The following is a 12,695-nucleotide window of genomic DNA, read 5'->3' as shown; positions in this document are numbered from 1 at the left end:
CATTTCCTATAATATGTAATTATATTTATATGTACGAGAATGATAAGACTTATGCATTTTGCTAGATATTCAACTGTATATTTAAAATGTATAATCCCACTGAATATATGACCTAAAACAATAAAACGCATATAAGAAAACATAGGAACTAAACTCAAGGATCTTGGACTTAAAGACGATTTTATGAATTTGACCTCGAAGGCAAGGGAAGTAAAAGCTTAAATAAATGAATGCGATGACATCAAAATAAAAAGCTTCTGCTTAGCAAAAGAAACCATCAACAAGGTAAAGAGACAACCATCTGAATGGAAAAATATATTTTCAAGCAACGCTACTGATAAGGGCCTAATATTCAAAATATACAAAGAACTCATACAACTCAATAAAAACAAAAAAAAACAAACAATCCAATCAAAAAATGAGCAGAGGACTTGAACAGACACTTTTCCCTAGAGGACATATAAATGGTCAACAAATATATGAAAAGATGTTCAACATCACTAGCTATTAGGGAAATGCAAATCAAAACTACGATGAGATACCATCTCGCACCTGTTAGAATAGCTATAATTAATGGGACAAGTAATAACAAATGTTGGAGAGGATGCAGAGAAAAAGGAACCCTCATACACTGCTAGCAAGACTGCAAATCGGTATAGCCACTACGGAAAATTGTATGGTGGTTGCTCAAAAATCTAAAAATTAATCTACCATATGATCCAGCAATCCCTCTACTGGGTATTTACCCCAAAGACTTGAAAACTCATATCTGTAAAGATACTTGCACACTGATGTTCCTAGCAGCATTATTCACAGTGGCCAGGACACAGAAGCAACCGAAGTGTCCTATGATAGATGATCGGCTAAAGAAGCTGTGGTACATATATACAATGGAATATTGCTCAGCCATAAGAAGAGATGAAATATTGCCATTTGCAACAACATGGATGGACTTTGAAATAATGATGCTAAGTGAAATAAGCCAAACAGAAAAAGTTTGAAAATCACATGATATCACTTTTATGTGAGATATAAACCTAAAAGCAACAAATGAACAGGACAAAAAAACAGAGACTCATGGACATGAACTATAGATTAGTCATTACCAGAGGGTAAGGAGTGTGTGAGGAGGGGGGAGTAAAAGGAGTCAAATATAGGGGGGTAGTGGAAGGGCGAAGTAGGTAAAGGGGATCAAATATATGGTAGCTGAAGGAAACTGGACTTTGTGTGGTAAACACACAATAGAATCTACACATGTGAAATTATATTATACAACTGAAAATTATATGATGGTATTAACCAATGTTACCCTAATAAACAATTTTAAAAAATAAAATAAAGTGTATAACCCAACATACAAAGATAAGTTACCTAACGGCCATTTCTTCTGGATTCTTTTTTTTCGTACCAACTTCCACTGCTTTTTGCTAGCCAGTCTAGTAAAAACAGATAATTATATAGAATAATTCTTCTCTTCCTATTTCTCTCTGGCCTACTTCTAAATGCTCAAATCATATCACTATCACTGAAATGCTAGATCAACATGTAAAGAATGAATAAATGATCAATTATTAGAGGTTGCCTTTTTAGTCTCCCTAGGACAGGCAACTCCCAAATTTTGAAATACTATGTGCAATTGTTTTTAAACAACTTATTATAGCACAGAATCCATTCTTCTAAAGAAGCTATGTTTCGTGGTTTGCTCATTGGCCAGATTTCATATACCATTTAATGAACTTTAAAACTACGTATCAAGTACAATTTAGGCAAATGAGACTTAGTTTTAATTTTTTAATAACTGCCCTTTAAGAAATAAAAATAAAAACATTTTGATGACAATCTTTCAAAAGTATTGTATTATGTTCGGTAGTTAAAAACATCTTAATTGATATCAACGTTTTAAAAAACTATAAATGTGCAATCAAAATATGCTGATATATAGTCTCTGTGAAATTAGAGATTTTACGGCAATTTGTATCCATGTTTTTATGGTGTGATGTTTTTAAAAATCATTTTTCCATTTTTTCTTATCACCTTTTGATGTTTTCAATGTGCCTACACTAACCAGACTTGCCTAAAATATTGCTATTCTACTTTAAGGCAGACTAGTAAGTAAGCTAGAAACCTAGATAGAAGGGGAAAAGAAGTAGGAGAGAGTGAAGGTTTTCAATTGAAAGATGAAGGGTTTTCCTAGTAAACAAAATGTAAAAAGCAATAAATGTGCAATAAATTCTGTGATACTTAAGTTTTCTTTCAGAGTCTCTAAGTTCCAAATAATTGGGATTGCTGGATATTAACTGCACTAGTTCGATCATAACTTACCATGATTTTAATATCTTATACATAAGAATAGTCTAATTAAGATGCCGAGAGTAACAAAATTTAGAAAAACAAAGGATACCAAGAGTTAGGTGCTCTGTGTTAAGGCAGAAGAAAGGTGATACCCACTGTCAGCAGTTTTTTGTATTCTATGTGTAAGACGGCAATTGTCTAGTTAAGAGATATCACTTATATAAAGTTTATAATATTTTCCAACACATCATTTTTTTAGCATTTTATTTTATTAGTTTCTAATACAGAGTACACTGCTTAGACATTTATATAGTTTATGAAATGATCCCCCTGATTATTCCCAACACATCATTTTTAAGACAAAATTAGTCAATGGTATGTCACCCAAATAAATATGTTTATGAGAGAGAGATGAGGGGAGGGCGAAAGTTCATGCACTGTATGGCTTTCTTCAGTTGAATTTGTGTTTTTGTAGATTTTAAGCTAAAAATAAAGAGAATGTGAAGACAGGAAGAAATATCTGCAAAAGACATATTTGATAAAAGATTATGATTGGAAAAAAATCAAGAATTCTTAAAACCCATAAGAAAACAACCTGATTATAAAATGTGCAATAGCCCTGAACAGACACCTCACCAATGGAGATAAACAGATGGCAAGTAAGCATATTAAAAGATGTTCAACACAATGTGTCACTAGAAAATTGCAAATTAAAACAATGAGATACCACTACCCATCTATTAAAATGACCAAAATCTAAAACACTGATGACACCAAACAACACTGGCAAAGGTGTGGAATAACAGAAACTCTCATTCACTGCTGGTGGAAATGCAAAATAGTATGGTAACCCTGAAAGACAGGTTGGCAGTTTCTTAACAAAACTAAACACACTCTTACTACATGATCTAGTAATCATGCACTTTAGTATTTACTTAAATGAACTGAAAACTTATGTCCACACAAAAAACCTGAACAGATTTTTATAGTGGTGATTTTTTCATAATTGCCACAACTTTCAAGCAATCGGGATGTCCTTTAGTAGGTGAATGAATAAACAAACTTTGGTACATTCGGACTATGGAATATTACTTAATGTTAAAATGAAATGAGCTACTAAACCATGAAAAGTCTTAGAGGAAACTTAAATGCATATTACTAACTGAAAGAAGCCAATCTGAAAAGGCTACATACTGTATAATTCCAACTGCATGACATTCTAGAAAAAGCAAAACTATGAGACAATACCAAGATCAGCGGCTGCCAGGGGTTAGGAAGAAGGGAAGAATGAATAGGGGAGCACAGAGGATTTTAGATTTTAGGGTACTAAAATTATACTCTGTTTTACAGTAGTTCCCTCTTTCCTGCAGTTTCACTTTCCGAGATTTCGGTTACCCACATTCAAAAGTGGTTTGAAAATATTAAATGGAAAACTCCAGAAATAAACAATTAAGTTTTAAAACTGCACACCATTCTGAGTAGCATGATGAAATCTTGGGCCTACCTGCTCCATTCTACAGACCATGAGAATCATCTCTCTGTCCAGCATATACACATGTATATGTTACCCAACGTAGTAGCTACCTCAGTTATCAGATCCACTGTTGTGGTTATCTCAGGGCTTATGTTCAATTAACTTAGTTTACTTAATATTGGACCCAATGTGCAAGAGTAGTAATGCTGGTAATTTAAATATGCCAAAGAAAAGCCATAAAGTATTTCCTTTAAGTGAGAGGGTGTGTGTGTGTGTGTGTGTGTGTGTGTACCTGTGTGTGAGAAAAAGCATATTGTATACATAGGGCTCATTACTATCCAGGTTTGAGGCATCCACTGGGAGTCTTAGAATGTATCCCCTTCAGAGATGGGGGTACTCCTATTCCACAATGGTGACTACATGTCAAAGCTCACAGAATGTACACCACCAGTAGTGAACCCTAATGTAAACTATGGGCTTTGTGTAACAATAATGTGTCACTGTGGCTTCATCTACTGTAACAAATGTACCACAGTGGTGTGGAATGTTGACAAGAGGGGAGATTGTATACATGTGGGGATGGGGATATGATAACTATACTTTCTGCTATATTTGCTGGAAAAATAGTCTATTAATTTAAAATTTTAAAGAGAAATTACTGTCAAATACCCAGACATTCAAACATTCTTGATATTACAAAAATATTTCAAAATTTGAAACCCGCCAAAAATAAGATTACATTTGAAATACCGTATCTGTATTCTTTATGATATATTAAAAAACAAAAGATATGTATTACGTATTTTTCTGATATGCCAACCTATATAAAAATGACAGACATTTAAATGTTGTTGAAAACATAAAGTAAAAAGCAACATTATCAGGTAAAACCCTAACTCAGTTTAATAAATAGGCTGAGATATGGACTATTCCCATCTACTTCAGAATTATCATTTTACTAATTTGGAGGTAGTAGCTAAAATGGAATAGTAACACATAAATATTTACCTTTGAGTCATAATTTTGAAGGCATCTGGGAGGTAGCAGTCTGTATTCTCCATCTGAAATGGGTCAGCATCACAAATCTTGTCATCTGTCCGACCGTAGTTAGCGCTCTCAATCATGATAACATCACTGCCTGGACATCGCAGATCTATAGAATAACCTTCACAGGATAATTCTCGCCTAACTAACCCAAATGGTAAAGCTGCTCTGCTGAAACCTTAAAAAAAAAAATTTAAATCAAATTAATTCATTTATTAAGTATATTATTTAAATAACACATTTTCAAGTAATAAAATCAGTTCTATATTCAAGAGATGTCACAAAAACTCTATTTTTTAAGTTATCCATTCATACACTTATTAAATAATTCCAGGGATCTTTACTATATGTCAAGAAGTCATTGTTGGATATTTTAATATGTATCTTTAGCTGGACTAATTCACAGATAGAGACAATTAAAATTACTCTAAACAAAATATTTTCTGTATAATCTAACCACAAACCGAAACTAGGTGGCTCTTTTTGAGAAAATTCAAAGAAAAATGACAAATATATTCAATGAATTAATAAATATTGACAAGTTTTACAAATACAGGATATAACAACTAATCAAGAAACAGTTTTCATTAATGTATTGGAATAAAAGCTCTATTATACACTGCTCTTATATTCTCATTTAATATAGACATATTAATTCCTGTTAATAGCATTGTCTTAAAAATACTTTCATCTTAGCAGTTTCCCCAAAAAAACAATTAAGATACTATAACAGTAACAAACTTATGGCACAATAACATTTCAATTTATACACACTTTATTTAAAACTGACAAAAATCAGCAGATGGGCATTTAAAGGGAAGGGCACTCCTCCAAAGCAGTCCGGCAAGCTGAAACACCCAGAAAGAGGAAAATTTCTCTAAGATTCAGTTTTGTCGTCTACAGTATGGAGATAACATCTGCGATGTTACTTATCCTAACTGTGTAACTCTAAAATGAAATAATGGACATATAAATACTTGAAACGCTATATGAATATATAAGTATGGTGCATTAGGCAGAGTATAGCTACTGCTGTTCATAAGTGCTGTAAGATTCTGAAGTGGAATAAAAGATTAGAATTTTAAGTTTAACCAGTTTTCAACTGCCCAAAGTAGTAACACAGCACAGCAGAAAGGGTAAAAGCAGAGAAAGCCAAGAATAGCTAAGAAGAGCTATGTGTGGGAGAAGCACATTTTTTGCTATGCTGGTGTGCTACCTGAGTTAGCTACCATATCAAAAACTCTGCTGTTGCCTCAATTTTTTCATTTCGGTTCTTTAATCTGTTTTCAACTATAGCATTCCAATAATTTCAGCATTTTTTCTTATCTCTATCCTTTTAATCACTCTGTATCATATAAATTATTCCTTATATTCCCCCCCCGCCCCCGCCTTTTTTTTTCACTGAAAAACACTGACATTCAAACATAAACTGTTCCAAGATATAAACTTCCGAACTGAAGGCCAGGGTTGTGCCCAGGTCAACACAATGCTATAACCTATCCTCTTTAATTTTATTGCACAATATTGCCTCCTTAATTCAGTGAAATTGAAAGTCACCTGGATAAACATGCAGCCTTTCTAAGATGTAAATAATCCTCCGAAAGGGTTATTGGGTTACACATTGGTATGATTTAGAAAATCAGCAATTCTCAAACTTGGCTGACCTCTCAGTTCTATTGAGAAAGCTAAAGGTGTAATTGCAATGGAGAAGAAAAGTTCATAATTTGGAGGAAAGAAATCTTCAGGGGACTGTGGCAAACCCCAACTTTGGAAGGTTTTCACTAAGAAGGCTTATGATTCTGTGAGATTAGTACAAGTATGTGGTGAGGTGCACTACCATTAAAGAAGAAATAAGAAATGGAGCCGGGCAAATGTCAAGGCAAACACTAACTAAATAGGCCAATCTTCCAAAAGTTCACATTTCCGGATACTATACCATACTGCTTATACAAATAAATCAGCTTAAAGTAGTATTACTGTATTCATATTAACTGAAAATATTCCTAGGGCTTTAGAAGCTAACATTTGTGTGGCAATTTGTGTGGCAATTTCTGTGGAAATTCAAACAAGTAACATCATATGAAATTTTAGAGCACAATCTATTTTAAAGGCAGAGCTGATTTGCAATTATAATTCCTCAATAAATGAGAATAAATCATTTATTAGGAAATATTACAAGATTAGAACTTGTTATTAGAAGATCGTTTTAGAGCCATATTCACAACTTTTACTGTTTGTCAAAAACAAAGAATTATGAAGCACTGCAGTTTTAAAATTGAATCCTTTCATTTTTATTGTTGTTAATAGTCTGCATTACAGGTATGGCTCTAAGTGAATTTTCCTCTGCTTTTGAAAGTTATTTGAAACACTGCATAGTTGAGTGTTTTGCTAGTTGGTAATTAATTGAGAAAGAGGATTTTTTAGCCTTATTCATAATATCCAAAAAGGTACAGTAAGGGAAAAGAAAAGAAAACAGAAAAATCAGTACACTAATACTTCAGTAAATTTCCAATGCAGAAATGAGATCGTGGTACTTATGTTTTCATTGCACAGAACTGAATGGGTTCTTAATGGTGAATGCTGCTCTGTTTAATGCTACTGTGTCTACTGTTTTAAGACATATGTTCTCTTTTCTAAATTCTTGCTCTGTCACCTGTGTTTCTGTTGAACTTTATACACACCTTTACTGAAGTGCCTATTATTACCACATGGTACTGTGCCTATTCATTGTTAACAAGTCCCTTCCCTGCTAGTCTGCCATGATAGAGTTCTTAATTCATACTTAATTCTAGTGCCTCGATTGGTACATGATATATAACTCCGGTGTTGTTGAACCAATTCACTAAACTGAAGAACTAGTATTTGTTTAAAACAGTATAAATTACAATATGTTTTCCATTGTAGCATTTATTTCCTTGGATACTGAAAATAAAAATAGTAAAAATTAAGAAACAGATAAAAAGAGAAATAAACTACTTGTAATCAGTGAAAATTGTGCCATCCTCAATAATATTTAAATTCTGTCAATTTATTATTTTCTAGGTACTGCTGAGGTTCATTAGTGTTTCTGACAAAGATAGATTGGTTACATGTTTAAGAACTTTTGTTTATTTAAACCCTGTGTTTCCAATCAGAAATAAATATCCATAAAAAATATGAAGAGATAAATAAAAATGAGTATTACAATAGCTAACATTTACACAGCAATTACTATGTTCTGACACTGTGCTAACTGCTTTATATGGACCACTTTTTTTAATGCTTGCCACCACCATCAACAACAAAGAAGAAACAGGAATAGTAACTAACTGTTATAATGACAATTTTACAGAGTATGAAGCTCAGGCATCAAATAGGAGGTAATTCAGAGTCTTATGGATTATTCTGAGTTAGATTTTAACTCATGCAGGGTTCTCAGATTCCAGAGCCTGTGATCTTATTAACAGTAATGAAGAGGAAAGTACTCAGTGACTTCACAAGCCACCTTATGGATAATATAATAAGATTTATAAATTTCAATACAATCTGAAATTCACCAAAGAATGTTAATAAATTTGAGAGGAAATTATTACCGGAAAAGTTCACGAAACATATAGATAATAAAAATTGTATTTATGAAAATGTAGTGACGTGTATCATAAGTATAAAGAGAGGAGAATCTAAACTATTCAAATATGTACACATAAAAAGAGTACTGAACACTAAAGCATGGCTGTGTGGGTCAGCCTTGCGACCTGGACTAAGTCATTTTACTTTTGCATGTTCTAATTTATTTTTCTGAAGAATTAAACTCATTTCAGTCACATCAAATTTCACCAATCTATGATTCTAAATAGACAAGCTCCTTTTAATCGGGCACACATGCTATTCTAATATTTCCCAGTGGTAATTAATAAATTACTTGCTCTATTTCTTTGAAATATAAACATACAAGAGAATGTCAACATGGATGTATTGTGCCACAACAGTGTAGACTGTATGGTACTGTCAAGATAATCTCAAAACTATGTGTGATGACCTAGCCAGGGTTCACACAAATCACAAGCAGCTATCTTCCAAGATTAATTTTTAATCAAAGACTTAGTGGAAGAGAGAAAAATCAATATGGGTCAATTATGTAATCAAAAGAAAGATTTACATAATTTTAAAGAAAAACATGCCTTCTTTGGCCACTTCACACTATTTCCCTGAAAACTTCAAGGGGTATGGGTTCAGTGTCTTCCACTAGCAATGGTACCTCAAAGTTAGTTTGCAAAGTCTTAAAAAAAACTATTGCAATTAATATTAATTTTACAAATTCAATATTCTAAGTAAATCTTATAAAAAGGCAGAACAAAACTTATACCTAAACATATTTATTACCCCTTTATTATATACACTAATGACTTAACTATACCGAGTTAAATGGAAGAAATCATCACAAGTATGACCACTATTTCTTAATCACATTTTCTTCCTTTGTATATGAAGTAATTTTTCAAATTGGGTATTTTCAAGAACAATTTTTAAAAAAAATCATTTGCCAACGCTATAGCGATTGATTCCCAAACATGACTTTGCATCAAAGGTAGCTTGTAAATGTTTTTAAAAAGATAGGTTTTCAAGCCTCAATCCAGACCTACTCAATCAGAATCTCTGTGTTCAGATGAAGCTGGGATATCCTCTGTGGAGGAAAATGTATATTTATTTGCAACATACTGATATACTAATAACTAAGGTGTGCCAAGAATTTCTCTAAGGCCTTTATAAAATAGTTTTTATTTCTCTATTGAGATTTCATATTTTTAAATCATTGTCATCACATTTCCTCTTAATTCTCTAATACACTTTTATTTTAATCTTTGAACATAATCATTATAGCCACTTTGAAATGTTTATCTGCCAAATCTAACATTTGGGCCCACATCAGAGGAAGTTTCTATTGAATACTTTTTCTCCTGAGTAAGGGTCGACTTCTCTGTTTTTCTGCTTACCTTATAAATGTTTTGTTGTTGTTGAAAACTAGACATTTTAAATAATATGCTGTTAGCAACTCTTGATTTAGATTTCTTTCCCCTGAGAACTTGTTGTTGTGATATTTTCTTTTTAGTTTCATGACTGGATTTAAATCTGTGGAATCTGTCTGCCTCATAGCATGTGTACGGCTGCTAATCTCTGCTCGTTGTTGTTATTGCTGTTGTTACTTTAACTCATTTTTATTTTCTAGCTTGGCTTCCTAGAGATCGCCCATGTCCCGGCATAGCTTAGTGATCAGCCAATGATTGAGTGGAGACTCTTCACAAATACCATGACCCCAAAATAAGGTTTCTACCCTCTGCTGACTGATCTGAATGTATGTCAGAGAGAATGTTCAAAGTTCAAGCCATTTTTAAGTCAGCCTTGGTTAATTTCCACCAAGTCTTCTCACTTCTCAGCATGTGTGTGTAGCTTTCAGATAGTCAAGAATGCATAGAGAGCTTTCGGCTTTCATTCCCGAGACTTCCTGATTATATTTCAAACTGGCCCTCCGATCTTCACACATGGGACCACCACCTCGGGCTAGTGGAGCTATGGATTTCCCCCATCTGTTGTCGAAATTTTACTGAGAACACTGCTGGGCGTGAGTTTCCACCCTCTATTCCAAATCAAGCCAGCTCTCCCTGGCAGCAAAGTCAATGGATTTCAAGGCCAGCCTTGCTGTAATAAAATTACCACAATGATATGTATAGCTATGGGCGGTGGGGGGGGGGGAGGATTGGACAGGAGCAACTCCAGGTTCGAAGGCTTTAAACTTCCAGCGCACATACCAGAAATTCTATCATTTTCTCATAAATAAATGCTTCCCAATTTATTATTTGGCTCTGGCTAATTTTCAGAGCCACAAAATGGTTCTTGTTGACAATTCTGTTCAGTTTTATACTTGTTTGGCGGGGAGATGATCTTTACCCCATCATCTTCAGAAGTCCTTCTAAGGACTTTACAAATAATTACTGACTATAAGTCTTCAAAACAACTGTATGAAATTGGTATTGTTATTATCACCATTTTAGACAGGAGAAAATTGAGACACAGAAAACTTATATTTTCCATGATCACATATCTGGTAAGGATGAAATCAAGGTTTGAAATCCAGAAATTCAGTTCCCAGATTCAGTTCCCAGCAGGTTTGGGGACTCCTGTTCTAGAGGGCATGGTTAGGGTGTGCTGGGTGCTGCTAGCCTTAGAAGAAGGGCAAGAGAGAAAATGGTGTGTCTGATGGTTAAGTATTCAATGAAACTGCTCAGTCAACATAATCAACATAAAAGAAACTCTCAAATTAAAGCCTTTTAATCACAGTATTACTGTGACATTTATTCTAAGCTCGATTTTCAATCTCTTTCTATTTCAACAAAGAAAAAAGTAAGCATCCCAACAAGTAAAGTGTAATTCAATCCATTGCAACCCTCACAATCGAAGAAAAAACTTGTGGGAGGCCCCGTGAACAAAAAAATCAATACTGGAGCTTTATATGCTGTGCAATGTGAATACTGCCAAACAGCGGTGCTTAGAGTAAAATGAACTGTTTTGCCCCATTTTCTCTACTCTGAGCAAATGATTTTGAAAAGACAATTTCCTTCTCTCCCCCTACCCCCTGCCCAAGCTATAAAATTCCAAGCAATAACTCTCTGTGCTTTAGGCTAGTGACTGGAATAAATACCTCCCAGCAACAGGTGCAGTAACTTAGGACTAAAATCATTCACACTCAGGGAATAACTACTAATAAACAGATGCACTACTACCAGATGGGAATTTGTGAGACCAGAATTGGAATTCTATCACTAGATTTTGCATCATTTATGAGCATTTTTGCAAGAAAATATGCTACTCTGGCAATAAACAGTGCACCCTGCTATAAGGTGAGACTTGTTATGGACTTCGAGCACTTGACTGGAAATATTTTGCTTTTATAACATTGTCTCTATTTAGTTTGCTCATCTCACATACGTGAAAAACCATACATTCCTATGAAAGTCTTCTTATTAAGCTGTAATATAAAAACTTCAACTTTTCTGGTACTGTTTCTCTTAATTACTTTGAACTAAACCCTGTCATGGCTGTTACTGCTCAGGCTGCCTAGGGTTCCAGTAAGCACCATGACTTTTGATTATCAGGGACCTCTATGGGACCGAGGCTGTGACTTCAAGCTCCATTGAAACATTAAGTCAGGCCAGAGTCTATTACCAGTGTTGGCATTCGAAATCTCTGATTTACTCCTGTTTATATATGTTAATGAGATTTCTTCCTAAAATGGAAATGAGAAAAATACTTAATAAGGAGGGGACATGATTTCAATGAGGCTGAACTCTAGCTCACAAGCATGAAGAAAACTTATTTCCATTTCATTATAATTTAGATGAAAAGAGGATGTTAAAGGCAACCTAAAAGATAAATTATCTGACTAATAGTTCAACTTTTTCATTTATCCCTGTATATTCAGGAGGTCATCAAAACAAAATTTTAAAAGGATATATAAACCTTTTCTTTGTATATAAAAAGGCAGCATGTTAAAAACATTCTATGTAAGTTTGCAGAATGTCCCTCTATTGTTTTAGTTACTCTGTTAGTTCATTTAAGAAATAATCTTATCAATCATTCCCTAAAACATTCAATTTTTTTCATGACTATATAATTATTTTAATTGCCAGTATTATGTGAGGAACTTAAAACATATGGGGAATAAAAAAAATCTACATTCATCTTCAAATTTGTTTTCATGCCAAGAGTAAAGAAATGAAAAGAATGCAACATCCTTTTCCAAATTAAGCACACTAGCCTTGAAAATTCACAATTTGTGTGCAAAGTAAACTTGGTTATTAGCATGAAACACCAATAAAATCCTTACAAAAATATAAAGTTCTTGCAAAAG

The 12,695-nt window shown here is 33.6% G+C and overlaps 1 protein-coding gene across 16 annotated transcripts in view; it reads right to left on the bottom strand.

The window, feature by feature from the left end:
• ADGRL2 (adhesion G protein-coupled receptor L2) overlaps window positions 1–12,695 on the bottom strand; it is a 450,339-nt gene that overhangs the window by 78,303 nt on the left and 359,341 nt on the right. For all 16 annotated transcript variants that reach the window (XM_016145385.2, XM_036235564.1, XM_036235545.1 and 13 more), the window contains one exon: window positions 4,775–4,988. In XM_016145385.2, coding sequence (XP_016000871.1) covers window positions 4,775–4,988 — 214 coding nt within the window. The remainder of the gene's footprint in view (window positions 1–4,774; window positions 4,989–12,695) is intronic.

The sequence above is a fragment of the Rousettus aegyptiacus genome, unplaced genomic scaffold (assembly GCF_014176215.1).
Source record: "Rousettus aegyptiacus isolate mRouAeg1 unplaced genomic scaffold, mRouAeg1.p scaffold_m13_p_1, whole genome shotgun sequence".
NCBI classification, from domain to species: Eukaryota; Metazoa; Chordata; class Mammalia; order Chiroptera; family Pteropodidae; genus Rousettus; species Rousettus aegyptiacus.
Note: the sequence above shows the minus strand (reverse complement) of the source record. Positions and strands in the feature narration are given on the sequence as shown.